This window comes from Peromyscus eremicus, chromosome 4, assembly GCF_949786415.1.
Source record: "Peromyscus eremicus chromosome 4, PerEre_H2_v1, whole genome shotgun sequence".
In the NCBI taxonomy this organism is placed as follows: Eukaryota; Metazoa; Chordata; class Mammalia; order Rodentia; family Cricetidae; genus Peromyscus; species Peromyscus eremicus.
The window spans coordinates 95,972,183-95,988,646 of NC_081419.1; the positions used below are offsets into that span (position 1 = coordinate 95,972,183).

Genomic DNA, 16,464 nt, shown 5'->3' on the forward strand with positions numbered 1-16,464 from the left:
CTCCCGATGCTCCTTCACTAGCCTTCCAGGTACTTAGGAATACAGGGGTATGCCTCCATGCCCAGTTAGCCTTGGTAAACACAGACACATTCACAATCTGAACATTTTGATTCAACTGCAACCTCTGTTAACGCATCATCCTGGCTCATCTAAGTCTAAAGCCTCTCTCCACTCCAGTCACTCCTCAAATCATCCGTGTTTCTCCACAGTGTTTATGACTAATTGACATTTTCTGTCAATTCCTGCCCAACCTTTATGTAAACCTTAAAGTAGCAGAGACTTGTGCACCATTGTTATCCTACCTAAAATGCATCTTGGCTTACAAAAGGAACTCCAGTATTCCTTGGTGAATATGTAGGACTTCATTTGACAAAATGCAGCTCATTTCCTATGCCAAGGAAGATGCTTATATCTAAATCTCTCAGCCTTAGCTCAACTGTTTGGTTTATATAAAGTTTGGTAACACTGAAGCAATGTCCCAGATTATACTTTTATTACATACAACAAGACCTTGTCCCTAATAAGGATATTCTTGACACATTCACAAAAATGGCCTTCATTGTAATTCTAAACTTACAAACAAGTTTCAACATATCATTTGATATTTCTTTAATTTTACCTAAAGTCATGCCTTAATTTTAGGCAAGTCACTTAGCTTTTAACGAGGGATATGACAGTGTTTGTGGCAGGGTCCTCCAATATAACAAAGTATAGGAAATGACTTCAAATGTATCACTGTGGGCAGGTGATATAGTTTCCGTTCTGATATTTCAACTTCTCACATGTAAGTTCCAGAACTAATAAATCAGTAGATACAGGCAAGCCTAAAAAGGGAACAAGAGTTAACTGCAAACAATTCCATTTTTACAAATATTTATGGTTTAATTCATGCTTGGCTCATTCTAAGAGCTGGTAAATTCTGAGGACAGATTATCTTTGTGTTAATTCTCTTATATTCTGGACTAGTCTCAACTATTTTTTGAATGAATTAGTTATTCAACGTTTCAGATTACTGTTCTGAAAGAGCATCTACAAATGAGCAAACATTAGAAATAAATGCAAAGGTTTGGCTGAACAGTCCGAAGGACACTAATGAGTCCAGAATGGTTTCTTAGTAAATACCTGAGGGTCTAGATTTTCTTTTTATTGTTTTATTACATTTACATGCTCCATCACACTCACACAAGACACACCCTCTCTCACACACACACCTCTCTCTCTCTCTCTCTCTCTCTCTCTCTCACACACACACACACACACACACACACACACACACCACAGTGAACATTTGGAGGTCACAGGACAACTTTTAGGAGTCACTTGTCTCATCCCACCATGTAAGTCTGCCTGCTGAGCCATCTCACTGGCCCTAGAACTACCTTTTAAAATTTTTAAATTTTTATTTTTTGAGATTGAGATTCATATCTCACTAAGTAGCTCTGGCTGGCCTAAAACTCACCTCTGATCCTAAGTGCTGAGATCAAAGGCATTATTACCATGCCCAGTCCATAGGACTCTGTCTAAAGCACATCATTTTCCATGCTCATAGTTTATAAGCGATTTGATCCACAGACCTGGACCAGGGCTGGGACTGTCTCTGTAAACACTTACTCCATTCTGGCTTCCAGCTGCTGAACTAATTGTTTGTCCATGTGATGGCAGAAGAGGGGAAGCAGGTTCCTGGGGAAGGCTAGGGGTTCTGCCAGGGATGCTGTGGGCAACTGAGATATCTCCCAGGCAACCAGAATCACCAAGTCTGTCCTGAGGGACAGAAAAGAGAAGCACAACAGAGCTTTTATATTGATGCAGGAGACTCATATCCAGGCAAAATCCCTTATTATTCATCTACCACTGCAGCCACTGATCCCATCACAGATTGCTGAGGTGACATCTGTCCATTTGGAACATCCCTGATAATGCCTATCCAGCCTCCTTCCTATTTGATCTTAATAACTCTAAGGAGTTAATAGCACCACTCCCAGACGAAGAAACAGACTAAGAAGTGAAATGTCTCCAAGTTACATTGCAATAGACAGATCTGTTTGGCTCTAAAATGTGTCTTCCTGGGCTGGAGAGATGGCTCAGAGGTTAAGAGCACTGACTGCTCTTCCAGAGGTCCTGAGTTCAATTCCCAGCAACCACATGGTGGCTCACAACCATCTATAATGAGATCTGGTGCCCTCTTCTGGCCTGCAGGCATACATGCAGGCAGAACACTGTATACATAATAAATAAATTAAAAAAAAAATAAAATAAAATGTGTCTTCCTTAATTACTATGACTCTGTCCCCCATGGGAAACTCTGTGGGGCCAAGAAGATACAGTTCTGCTATGTGTTCTTTCTCTGCCCAGTTTCCTCCCTGGTACTTGAATATGTTATGTAGGAATTCTTTCATCAGGCTCACCCTACACACCCAGGGATACTGGAATGTATTGACAAGGCCTTTATGATCTTACCAAGCTGCGCAGTCACTGCTGGATTGAAGGGAAGAATCCAGGGATACCAGCTGCTCTCCATGACTCAGCAGAGCATAAAGCAGAGATATCCCGAACTATGAATGATAGGCAGTTCAAGACAAAATGAGTTCACCTAGGCGGTTTTTGCTTCTCTGGTTTTGCTGGCTTCCTCCTAAAGGACAGGCTTGCATGTCCAGATGGAGACTAATACCACAAGAGCTGTCAGATTTTGCAGCTAAACAGAGAACTCTGACATACCCAAAGGAATCACTGCCCTGAACTTTCCACAAGCCTTTGAGAGCTGAGTAAGTGGAGGAACTGGTCAGTAGATGAGGAATGGAGCCTGGACTCTGAGCAAGTAGTCTGTGGGCCAGACTTTCAGAAGTACCACCTTAAGCAGAGATCTACAGATTAGAGTGCACAGGAGAATTCACTAGAGATGGACAGAGTCTCAAGTCTAGAGTGGCATACTTAAAAACTTGATGTGGCTGGGGTGGAGTTCAGTGCTATGGGAGCGCCAGGTACACACAAGCCCTTGTTTGGATGCTCAGCACAAATAAAAGACTTTTTATCTCTCCTTTAGTAAAAATCTAATATTATAAACATGTGGGATGCCTCCAATTTTTTTTTTAACTCTAAAAGGTACACAATAAAAAGTTTTGAGATTTCTGATTGGAAGCTCACACCACCAGCAGCCACAGGCAGTCCATCACAAAAGATGTCATTTTCCCCCCCATACAGATCTCCAGTAGTCCAGGCTAGCCTTGAACTCAGCATAAAGACAAAGGTGACCTTGAAATCCTGATACCCTTGCTTCTGCTTTCCCTTACAAGTATGCACCACCACACTCTCTCTGAGTGGTGTTAGAGATCAAAGCCAGAACTTCATGCATGTCCCACAAGCACCCCACCGACGGAGCCACACCCCACAGCCAAGGTGTGTACTTCTCTTTTCTAAAGCCACCATGGCATTCGCCACAAGCCTCACCATACACTCACAAGCAACAGTGCCGGACAGTATAGAAAGAAAAGAGAGGGGGAGAGCGATAGGGAAGGAAGGGGAGAGAGCGAGGAAGTGGGGGAAAGCAGACCACCACACACAGCTCCTCCTTGTCTTTCTGAGAGTGGGACCAAGGACCCGGTATTTCATAAGCTATCTCCAGATGATGCTGTGCTCACTAAAAGGTTTTTGTTGTTTTTGAGACAGGTGTAGAGTGGCCTAACGCTTGCCGTGAAGCATAAGCTGATCTTGAACTCATGATCCTTCTTCCTCAGCCTCCTGAGTACTAGGAGTATACCATGTCCAGTTCTCACTAGACATTGAGAAGTGCTACTGAGGAGAAGATTTGTGCAGAGATGAGACTATTATCTTGATTATTTCTAGTAGTGCCATTTAGAAGTCATCTATGGGAGGCCTGTAATGGTGGCACATGCCAACATAAAGATCATGAGTTCAAGGTTATCCTTGATTACAATGGAGAGTTCTAGGCCAACCTAAGTTGTGTGAGAATCTGTCTCAAAAAAAAAAAAAAAAAAAAAAAAAAAGAAAAGAAAAGAAAAACAAAAAGCCATCTGTGGAAAGAAAAGTGTCCCAGATATATCACCTGATTCTGAAGTACCACAGAGATCGGCCGCTCTGAGGAGCCAGGCGGTAGCAACATTAGACCTTGCAGTCCATGGAGGAGTTGACGGAAGGTCAAATGACTGATGTATTTTCCCAGAGGTTTGAACAGGATGTGTAGAGCCTGCAGGAAAATCAGTAAGTATCTCTCCCAACTCTACTACAACTTCATCTCCTCATCCTTTGCCTCCAGTTCCTTCCCTGGCTGATCAGCTCCAGACACCTTGCTGGTCAGGTTCCCTGCCAGGCCTAACACTGCTCACAACTCTCTAGTCGGAACAGAGCCCTAGAATACTGACTTATTTTACAGTGGCTTTCTATGGAAGTAGATGAGACTTACCTGTCTCAAACTCATAGCGCCCTCACACCTGTACAGCCCTTCACCTGCTTTCCCTTGCTCATCATATGTGAAGATGGTCTGCTGGGGCTATGGTTGGTTGTTCTATAACGTCCTTAGTTGAGGGGTGGGCAGCACCACTCTACATCTTGCTGGCATCTCTAGGGAGGGAGGGAACGGAGGCGACCCCAACCCCATCGAGACCACCCTCTTTGCTGCTCATCGTCACGGCACCTGGTCAGGCATGTCCTTTAGGATCAGGAGGGGCAGATGGTAGGTGATATACAGGAGAAGGCTAACAGCTTGATCATGGGGCAAGAAGGGGAGCAGCCGAGCCACCAAAATCTTCCCCTTCCTCACAGACAGCACCTGCAGGAGGCTATCTGCTGTCTCCCTACAGGAGAGAGGAGAGAGTTTTGAGAGTTGCGCTGGGAAAGAAGGCTTCGTGCCAGCAGCAAGCCCCCATGACTGCTGAGCCTCCCCTTCTGAGCCTGAGGTGGGACTCTCATACTCACTCCAGGTTGCTCCGCTCCTGGGTCTTTAAGGCCTGAAAGAGCTTCTCAACCTGGTTGCTCTGTTCCCCCGAGTGGTAGAGTTGTGGAAACCCATCATTCTGGCCCTCCTCTATCTCTAGTAACTGGAGGAACATCTGGGAATTTGATGGGGGTGGGGTGGTTAATTGACCAATATCCTATCCTTAAAATTTTAGACAAGAGCTTTTCCCAGAGAGCTTATCTCACCTTCTCAATCAGGGATAATACTCGGAGCCTCTGACTGCTTGCAGCTCCTGTATCCTAGGCACAAAGAGTCCTTGGCCCTCAGCCACACCATCAATGCAGCTGGAAAAGGCTAGACACAAAGTCTGACCACATTGCTTCCTCATCCTTACGTCACAATGTAAGAGTGTTTAAACCCCAAACACGAATGTGTTCTAGACAGCAGGGACCAGAAAAAAAAAAAAATTCTAGAATGATCACACACTCCTACCTGCTCTTGAGTTCCATGAGAAACAGCATCAATAGCTCGGCGAGGGCTAAAACATGTTGATACAGCTACCTGGCCCAGGGAACCCTCAATTCGTACCACTGCATAAAGAGAGCCGGGAGGAACATGCTTCTCTATAGGGCACGCATATCTGTACACCCAGATATCCAGCCCAAGCCGCAGTCTGGCCATACCTGACTCATAAACTTCTGCCTTCTGGATGTAAGGCGTGACCAGCTTGAGAGACTCAGCCCTGTTCCTCTGTCCAAGCAGCTCTCTGTCTGCCTGTCTCTTCTCTAGCTTCTGATAGTACTCCTGAGGGTCCAGGGAGCAGGCAAGTGTTCGGGCATTTACAAGAAAAGTGCACAGAAGTGGACATGCCCACATTTCCAGGGTAGATAAGGGAACCTCTCAAAAGGATGGAGACAAATCTTGGGTACTTTAGAAAACAGTAAATAACCCCATTTGACCAAAATGTAGGAGACTAGATGGGAAGGAGTATGGGGCACCAACTTTAGAAAGACGAATTCTATCATGGAGTGCTGTGTCAGCACCTAAACAGATGTGGCCTCTATGAGTTGAAGAGAGGCTCACAGAAGGCCCAGGAGTCCTCACTCATCTGGCCAAGGTCAAAAGCTGGGATGAGGGGCCCAGAGCTCACCTGGTAGTAATAATCATCCAGGCGGGGGTTCTCACTCTGCAGCTGAACCATCTGCACTTTTACCACCCAGTCCTTCTCTTTTCGGGTCATGAGGTTAGCATAGGCGTCTGGCTTCAGAGACCAAGGCTTCTTGGCTAGGAGCCTTCAAGCCAGCAGAAACATCCCTTTAGGCAAGCCCTGCCATAGTGACTTCCCAAGGAGATGTGAACACGCAGTGTGGTGTTCTTGGAAGGACTGGAAGGTGCAGTGTTGGGTAGCAGTGATGGAGAACCATTATGCAGTGGGGGAAGATGGCTAGTCACAAGGAAAATACCCAGTTTGCATGCAGACTGCTTCCCCTCAGCCCTGCTTCTCGTCTAGGCTTTACCTCACAGTTGGACTCTGCCGCCGCTGCAGTAGGATCTGTTGGTGCTGAGGGTGGAGCTGGGTCAGATGACTGGGAAGGCTTAAAAGGAAATCAGCTGAGTGGAAAACTTCTGCTCTGTACACCAACCCTTCCATGCATTCAGACCAGGTACGTCAGTGAAGATCTAAGGCAGCCCTATGCATCTACACACCTCCCCAAATCAAAAAGCAGAAAGCATTCCAATCCTCATTTCCCCATCCCAAGACATGTTTTTCTGTAATCTGACTGCAGACAGTCTAGGCACAGCAGGCAACCTTTTGGTGTGGTTCTTAGCAGTTGTGAGTCCTAGCCTCAGCTTCGTCAGGGTAGCTGACCTCACTTTAATTTCCTCGGGGTTCTGTTTCTTCAGCTGTCAGGGAGCAGACATTGGACTGTGCTTCCCGATTTTATTTTTGTCAGTGAATCTAAGTGTTTTTCTGTGGCAACTGATAAAAGGTGACAGAGGTGGTCCTTGGCCACCATGTCTTGTGACCTACAGGAAGAACTCAGCTTGTCCTCACAATGCAGCCGGTCACTGGTACCTGAGTTTAGGGGGCCACGGAGTCAGTGGGCTGTAGAACAGAAAAGGATCAGGGGAAGGCTGTTGAGGTCCAAAGTGGCAGGCTGGAGAGCTGGCTCTTGGAAACGCAGGCTGGAAAGGAATTGGTGATAGGTAGTCAGGGAACAAGGGGGATACTCCACTGAGAGAAGAGGGAATGCTGCCCCTGCTCAGTCATTTCCCTCTGGGCTCCTCACCTGCCTCTTCCCCTCAACAATTTTGCCCAATGTTTTGCTTTGTCGGGGAACCCTCAAGGCAGCTGTGGAGACTGCTTCCTGCCTTTGACATTTTGGCACCTCCTAGGAGGGGCCTTTTCAGTCCCCGAGGATGGGTGGGGAGGATGTGCTCTTGAACAACCCTTATGCTTTGGTGTTCTGTCTTCAGCTACCCAGGGCAGGCTCCTCTGCCTTTTTTCTGCCTCACCCAAGCCCTCAGCAGAGCTCAGTTACCTTCTAGCTCTCCCTACAGGAGTTCCTAGACTTCAGCTCTCACACTATTAAGTAGTTCATGGATAGCAGTAGTCTTTCCTGCCCCTAAGTTCAGTACTTGATCATCCGCTGAGATATTTTATAATGTTGGAGCAGGAATCTATAGTTTGTATGAGTGGTAATTGTTCCTATAGTACTTATTAAGGCCATCCTGCACCACCTGCCATTTACCAAGCTCTTCTACATGATGTGGCTCTTCACCCCAGACCAATGCCTCATTCTGAGTGTTTCATCTCCAGGGCAAGGAGATGGTTAGATTGAACATAATGGAAGCAAGGGACACTCAATCCTTCCAGGAATGGAATGTTCTGGTCACTCAGTCACCTCCTCACAGGATGGAGACCAGAGCAGACTCACCTGCCATAGAAAACGCAAGGAGGCTTGTGACATCTCCAGGGCACCAGGGGCCTTGGCTCCAGGAGAACCATGCAGCCCTCTCTGGAACAGAAAGGAAGAAATGCCAGATTCAAATGGATCCCCACACTGTCTTCTGCTCTTGTTACCATGGGAACACAGCTGGAGTAGCAAAGCCAACTATTCCAACAGCCAGGACAGTAACAGCCTGGCTTCCCCCTTCATCCTCAAGGCCAAATGGTCCAGAATCCTCCCTCCTCCTGAGAAGATAACTAACATTTTAGGAGTAGGTTGCACCTAACCTCTACTGGAAGTCCTTGTCTTTCTCCACTGGTCATGTGAATTTAAAGGATCAAATACTAGGAATGGCCTGCCAAGACACAAGGCTAACACAAAAGTGACTCACCAATAGTAGGGTTACTATCTATGGGAGACAAGGACTCTGCTGGGATTTTGAGTCCACACATGTGTGTAGGTATACATGCATGTGCATGGCGTGTGTGTTAGAGGATAACCTTAGATGTTGATCTACAGGGCTCTTTCCACCTTTTTCTTGAAACAGGACCTCTCATTGCTTGGGAACTTTGCCACATAGGCTGGGAGAGCTGGGCAAGCTGGCTGTAAGTTTCTAAGGTCTCTCTTGTGCACCCCGCATCTCACAGTGGCTAAGATTACAGGTACACACTGCTGTGTACAGGGTTTTATATGTGTTCTGAGGATCTGAGGTCAGGTCCTGACATTTGCAAGGCAAGGGCTTTACCACCTGAGCTCCCACCTCCTGCTCCCACCCCCACCCCAGCCTTGTGGAGTTTTGTTGTTTGTTTGGCTTCAGGCTGTGTGTGTGTGTGTGTGTGTGTGTGTGTGTGTGTGTGTGTGTGTCTTGTCTGTCTGTCTGTCTGTCTGTCTGTGACTGGGTCTCTCTATGTAGTCCAGACTGGGGGCAAGTCATGATCCTTCTGTTTCTCCCTCAGGAGTCTTAGTGGTCGGACTGCACGTGTGCCGCACTGCACCTGGCTTAGGACCTGATTTGAGGTAAGGGACAGCTGCAGAAACAGGAGGAAAGAGGGGAGAAAAAAGCCACAATTCAGCGTCACGCCTGAAACAAACCATGTTAATTCAAAACGGGTCTTAACAAAGAAGCAGAGGTCGCGAGAGGAGTGTTGAGTGACAGTCTGTGAACGCCCAAGTTCAGGACCACTCTATCCCTACCTGCCGTGGTACTTGGATATTTTGGATGGCACTCAGTATGGCTGGATCCCCAAGATCATCCCCTTCCTCCTCCACATCTGGGGCCTGATTTGAACACACATCTTCCTCTTCGTTCTCCTCTTCCACTCCCTCCAGGTGGAAGGCAGAGCCTTCTTTAGGAGCCAAGGGAACAGAGAGTCTGCTTGGCCTCTGGTGTGAGTGCAGGCCTGTGGAAGAAGATGGAGACTTTGGTGTGAGGACGCGGATCTAGACAAGCTGACACTAAACAGAAGCTCGGTTCAGACGCCGTTTTTAAATACTACCTCTGTGCTGTTTTAACCCCCTTCCCCCAGGACACTCTCCAGTGAGCCACCATGAACACGAACGGCACTTGGCAGACACCAAACCCCTTCACTGCTCACATACCACTTCAGTGATCTGAATGGATATACCGCAGGCTTCTTTCTCCACCGGCTCTTCCTAATCTAACAAGCCCGTCTGTTGTCTCTTTAGATGAGTTAGTCTCAGCTGTCCCAACTCAGAGCAACTTAACCCTGTATGCGCCATGTTCTCCACTGCACAGTTACTGAACACCATACAGCACTGTCAGAGCATTGCTGATAAGTTGTTTTTCCACAATGGCAAGAAAAACAAAAGCCCAGAAAAGTCTATGTCAGTAGCTAGCCATGGGAGACCTTTTAGTCCTGGTTTCTCAACCATCTTGATGTGTATCTCTTGCCTGTGTACCCCTGGACATTTCATGTAGCCACTCGGCCCACGTAGGAATACCTTCAAGGCATCTCATCTTGGCAGCCTGGCGGGCTTCCTTGCCAGTTGTGTCCCCCACTGATAGAGAAACCTCTGGAAGGGAAACCTGGGACAGAGAAGAGATCCAGAAATAGTCTCTTCCTCGATAAGGATGGCATGGCCCCCAAAACATCCATGGTCTCCTTTCAGCACTGTGGGCAGAGAATTATTGACCCAAGGCCTCAAGAAGCAAGAGTCTGAGCTCTCAGATGCGCCTAACCCCCCACCCTCCCACCGCAGCAGGTCAGCTCCAAGGAGGGACAGAAGAAGTTAGGGGGCTGGCTAAGCACTGGAAGAATACAACCAACCACTTCCTGGGCACAGTGACAACACCCTCCTGCCGACACCCACCACTTTTTCATGTAGGTTAGCCTTGGCAGCCTGGGCCAGGGCCTGCCTGCTTCTCCCAGCTTTTGAAGGCTCAGCTCTGCTTCCTGCTCACCTGTTAAAGGGCCAGTGTGCTTTACTGCCAAGGCGGTGTAGAAGAGGAGAACTCTAATAAAGAAAATCCTTAGTCAGGTGTGTCAGGTGTGGTAGCAAGTCCGTGATCCTAGCACGTGAGAGATGGAGACAGGAAGGTCAGGAGTTCAAGGGAAGTTTCGGCTACCTAGGAAACGGTGAGGCCAGCCCGGACTTCCCAAGACTGACTCAAACAACTAACCAAGACCACAAACAAGAAAACTCCTCACTAACTCTAGTGGCCCACACCTGTAATCCCAGCACTTGGGAGGCTTGGGCTTAAGGCCAACCTGGGCTACATAGTGAACTCCAAGTTGGTTTGTTTGCCAGAATTTGGCCTTCTCTCAAAAGATTAAAAAATAAAAGCTGTCTAGAAAAACAAACAAAAAAAAATAAAAGCAAAACAAGCAACATTCCTCTTGTTTGGAGAAGAGAAATAAACTGTATATTTAACTTTCTAAGTCTGTGAGAACAATTTATTGGGACTGACATTTTGGGGGCAAAGGCTTAAACAGGTATCCTTTAAGAAAGGTTTAGGAATTTTGTGAAGAACTTTGCTTCCATTGGATGCCTAACTTTTACACAAGCCTAATTAGAGAGGAAAGTTCTGGATGCATCCTGAGGTGGTTGCCTCCGGGAAGGGCATTGGAGGTTCCCCCAAGTCCACCTGAGGGTGCTTGAGCCTCTGGGTTACATTAACTGGTTTACTCACCCAGCTGCCAATGATGCACAGCCCTTAAGGGTGAGAACACCTTTGCACGAGACAACACAAACTTACATCTTCTTGGCTACTTTAACAGAAAGAGCTGGGGCAGTAGGTTTGTAGGTCTGTATTTTACTGTAGGTAAAATATAATTATATTATATTTTATATTATTTGTTATGATGTGTGTGTGTGTGTGTGTGTGTGTGTGTGTGTGTGTGTGTGGCCTAGACCAGGGCTTTATACATGCTAGCCAAGCGCTCTACTACTACCTGATCTCCATGCTCAGCATTTAGGAGGCTGAGGCAGGAAGACCGTGTCCAGTTTGAGGCAAGCTGAGTGAGTTCAGGCCTGGGCTGCCCCTCATGAAGTGAGAGCCTGTCTCAAAGCAAACAAATGGAGATGGTGTAGGACAGGAGGAGGAGAAACTAACTATAGCAAAAGACTCTGAAGGGACCACGAGCTGGCACAGAGATTTTTTTTTTTTTTTTTCTTCAAGATGCCTAACAACCGTCCATCCAAAAAATGGACCAATGCTTGATAGATCCCTGTAGGTAAGGATTACTTTTCAATGGCACACTTAGTGACCTGTATTTTGCCCGGCCTTTGCCTCAGCCTCCTTGACTACTCACATCATTTACGCTGGCATGAAATTCCTGTTGCAGGGTTACTCCCAGATAATCCATGGTCTTGGGAGAACCTGTTATTTAGGTTGCAACTGCCCCGGGGTGTGTGATACTCCAGCCACGCCTCCCTCCAATGTGGTCCCCTAGGACATTTCTAAGAACATAATGATGATACCTCAGCATGAATCTTAAAAGAAAAAAACCATAGATTTCATCTTAAAAAGTGAAAATACACTGAAGATATTTATGCCAAAGTAAATTCCAGATAAAGCAAAGATTTTAAGTAAATAAAACCTCAAACATACTAAAAAATGGGAGGTTGGAAAGATGCTCCATGAGTAAAGGTGCTTGTTGCCAAGCCTGATGACCTGAGTTCAACCCCCGGATCCCACATGGTAAACATTGACTCCCCTCATCTCTTCACACATACACCAGGGTGTGAGCATGTGTGTATATGGACGCGTGTGCGCACACACATACCACAAACAAACAAACAGACAAATAAATGTTTAAACGTTCTTTTTAAAATTCAACAAGGAGCTGGAGGTCTAGCTCAGTTGTTAGAGCACTTGCCTAGCATGCACATGGCCTGGGCTATAAAAATCTAAAATCCAGGCAGAGTGGTACGGTACACACCTCTAACCCCAGCACTTGGAAGGAAGAGGCAAGAGGACTGAGAATTCAAGGTCACCATAGCTACATAGAGAGTTGAAGACCAGCTTGGGCTACATAAGACAGTGTCTCCAAAACAAACAAACAAACAAACAAACAAAAAACAACCAAACAAGCCCCTCCCCCCAAATCTCAAAGGTGTTATTGTTTCTCTCTATATATGCTTCAGGTTACATTATGAGAAAGGTGAATATAGATAAGAAAAGTTGATACTTTGCCTTTCAAACCTGTATTCAATACCGAGTCAAATAATTCTCCAGTGATTTATAGCTCAACATATTAAAAATTTCGTGTGTGTGTGTGTGTGTGTGTGTGTGTGTGTGTGTGTGTGTGTAGAGCCAGGCTGGCCTTAAACTCAGGATCCTTATGCCTCAGCCTTTCAAATACTTGAATTCTAGGACTAGACCACCACCTTGGCTTAGAGGTTTGGCTTTCTGCAGACACACAATAGAAACTTAGCAGAAACCATTGTGTCCACACTGACTCTCTTCTGATTCTGACAATCCCCCTGCCTCTGAAGACATCGTTGATTAGCTGGTGGTTTGACCTGGGTTGTCCCTTGTTACTGGTCTGACCTGATCCACAGTTTAGGGGGCGGAGGGTGACTGACAGATATCAAGGAGTAGTGTAAACAAACAAAAGATGCTCAGAAAACAATTTGTATGGTTAACTTTAAGTACGTAAGAGCTATAAGGAGTGGCTGTTAGGCTAAGCCCACCTGGGGTCTGCTCTTGAATTTAATTTTGTCTGTCCTGATCTTCAGATCCTAGGACATCAGCACATTCTTTGTCAGGAGCTGGACTTCTGCAGAATGCCAGTACACAACTCAATCTTACAAGAAGAATACAACATACAATCATAAATTAACCAAAATTGAGAATAGCCATGCTCAGGAGGCTGTACAAAGCTTAGCAAGTGGACGTTAGCACAAACTTAAATAACTTTAATTTAGCAGATACTTAAATAAACTCTGACTTTGTTAAGACTTGGTTTCTTAAATAGCTAAATTGTTGACAAACAGCTGAAAACAAAGCAAATATATAAATAAATAAATAAATAAATGTATGTATATAAGTATATATTGTATATATATATGTGTATATATTGTGTATATATATATAATCATATCACATGGGCTCCTCCCTCAAACCCTTATCATGAACTTGTCAATCAATGTAATCTTGACTTAGGCTTTTTTCTATACATGGGATTGAGTTATCACCAGGAAATTTTCACCAAAATGTGCCATGCTTAAAAATTCCTAAAATAGCCTGGTGGTAATCCTAGCACTCAGGAGGCAGAGGCAGGCAGATCTTCATGAGTTCAAGGCCAGTCTGGCATACAGAGTGAATACCAGGACAGTCAGGGCTACACAGAGAAATCCCATCTCAAAAAACAAACAACGACAAAATTCCTTAAATAAACTACTCAGGATCAGACTCCCAAAGTTTAAAACAACATTGGCTACTCAGTTATGTTGTACGAACTACCTTTTTGCCTCCTTATATTGTTACTCTGTTGTCTGTGGTGATTTCAGAGACACCCCCCACACACAATGCACATACACACACACACACACACACACACACACACACACACACACACACACAGAGAGAGAGAGAGAGAGAGAGAGAGAGAGAGAATTGAATTGAGTCCAAGAAACATTCATGACACACTATAACAAATTAAGATTATCTGTCCATATATTGTTAAACTATTACGTTTTTGTTTTGTTTTGTTTTGTTTTGAGACAGGGTTTCTTTGTGCAGTCCTGGGTTCTAGAACTCATTTTGTAGACCAGGCTGCCCTTGAACTCACACAGGTCTGCCTGTCTCTGCCTCCTGAGTACTGGGATTAAAGGTGTGTACCACCACTCAATGTTTATAAAGTTCTTATCTGTTGCAAGTTTTAGGCAAACTTTATTGTTGCTTGGATTTTTAAAAAGACTCTTTTACATATTTTTCTTTGTTTCACAAGTCTGCAAGGTATAAAATGTTACGTTTCATCAAGAGCTAGCCAAGATAACAGAACTTCCAACGACCTTAGACAGTAGTTGTCTTGTATAAGGAAGAAGACAGAAGGGAAACACAGAGCCTAAGAATCAGGCTGGAGAGATGGCCCAGGGGATACCGGATGTGTGCAGGCGTGAGGCACAGAGCCTCAGGCCTCACATAAAAACCTGGCAGTCAAGACAGCATGGGAGGCTGGGGTGGGGGTGGGGCGCCTGGGTCAAGTTTGCTAGAATCCACCACACTTCAGTAGTCAGTGGAACTCCTTGAGGAGTTCCAGGCTCAACAAGAGATCCTGCCTGGATAAATAACTTGGAGAAAGATCAGTAGAGACATCCCACCACAGCCTCAGGACTCTATGGTGTGCACTCATGTGTATGTGTATCTAACTGCATGTACACATTTGACCACATAAACATACATATGTGGGGGGTGGGGGGCAAAAACCCCTTTATAACCCTGTATTTCTTGAGTGTGGGGCACAAGCTGTTTTTGTTTGTAATAGAAGCATAAGCATAATGGTCAGTTCAGCTTGCCAGAACATGTTTCAAGGGACGGTCCCCAGGAACTGAGGCTGCACCACCCATTCTAACAGAGCTCTCTGAAACAAACCAAACAGTATAGAAAAGGACTTTTACATCAGAGAGCACAGAGGCCATAACCCAGGCATGAGAACAGAACAGAAAGGGATTTTAAACCGGAGGCCAGGCCAGTCTTATCCCAGACACCAAACCAGAAAGTGCAGTGATTCAACTGGTCAGGAGAAAGCTATGTCAAGTGTCAGGGAATAGAGGAAGGAAAAGTCCCCAAGTAAAATCGTTTGGTAAATTTGTAGCGTGGAACTCCGGAGGCCCCAAGTCCAGGCACTGATCAGGATTCCTTGCTAACTCAATGACTTTTTGGGGAGTCCCAGAGCCCTCCCAGTAGAGTTTCCAGAATATGCAGCCTGAAGACTGGGGCTTGTGATTCCTGTTACTGTAAGGGTCAATGAGCAGAGGCGGGCGGGACTTGAATCTTTAAGTCAGGCTCTGTCCAGAACCAGAGATCTGAGAAGGGAGTAGGTTAACACCTTAAGAACTGCCTTGTCTCCCATCTCCAGGCAGCAGAGTCCACAGGGAGAAGGTGGGTGGAGGTACAAGGCAGCTGATCATTCTAGAGCCCGGTATTGCCCTGTTCAGGTGGCTGGCCACATTTCTGAGACTTGGGATGTCTCTCTTGCTGTCAGCCCCCAGGCTTTTCTCTCATTCTGTGGATGTTTGGGCCTGGGAACTTGAAACGCCAAGTTTAGTTCGTTTCCACTTGTGTCAAGGGCATCTATCTGGACGGGGCAGGAGGGAGAGGTGGTAACTCAGAACAAACAATCCATTACCAGTGTGTGTGTTAAGATACAAAGAACAAGTATGTCTTTATAATACAGAATATGAATCTACCTGTCCCACCCCATCCCTTATCATTATAAATAGTCTTTAAATAAACACTTTTTGTGCTATATCACAGTGTCTTGCTGGGCATGGAGGCCCTTGCCTTTGATCCTAGCACCGGGGAGGCAGAGGCAGGTGGGTCTCTGTGAATTTGAGGCCAGCCTGGTCTACATAGGAAGTTCTAGGCCAGCCAGGGCTACATAGTGGCACCCTGTCTCAAACATATATATAAATAAAGGTTACTTGAGCCAAATGTGGCATGCACACCTGTAACCCAGCACTTAGAAGATGAGGGCCAGAAGATCAGTTCAAAGCCAGTCTGGGCTACATGACACCCTATGTCAAATTCATGCTCGTACACATGCACACACACGCACACACACACACACATCAGTGTCCATTTCCAGTAGCCAGGGATTTTGGCTAATAGTGCCATAGATGGGGAATTCACAAACAGAAGTGCAAAGAGCATCCATAATATATGTTTAATAAAAAACTGAACATCCAATAGCTAGGCAGGATTTCTAGGCACAGAGGATGCTGGGAAGAAGGGCAGAGTCTCGAGAAGACACAGAGGAAGCAGAAAGCAGAATGGACAGTATGTAGATGAGGTAAACAAGCCTGGGGCAGAACATAGATTAGTAGAAATGGGTTAATTTAAGTTATAAGAGCTAGCTAAAAACAAGCCTAAGCTATTTGCTGAGCTTTCATAATTAATATAAATCTCTGTGTCAT

At 45.7% G+C, this 16,464-nt stretch overlaps 1 protein-coding gene across 1 annotated transcript; it reads right to left on the reverse strand.

Annotated features, from left to right (window-relative positions):
- Positions 1-1,636: 1,636 nt before the first annotated feature.
- Patl2 (PAT1 homolog 2) lies at positions 1,637-9,838 on the reverse strand. The gene is given in 15 exon segments (XM_059259544.1): positions 1,637-1,669; positions 1,671-1,761; positions 2,458-2,552; positions 4,061-4,201; positions 4,649-4,808; positions 4,930-5,063; positions 5,155-5,208; positions 5,402-5,499; positions 5,593-5,713; positions 6,060-6,201; positions 6,427-6,504; positions 6,987-7,096; positions 7,849-7,929; positions 9,055-9,260; positions 9,823-9,838. Coding segments are annotated over 15 exon segments (1,560 nt in total).
- Between the last annotated feature and the right edge of the window lie 6,626 nt (positions 9,839-16,464).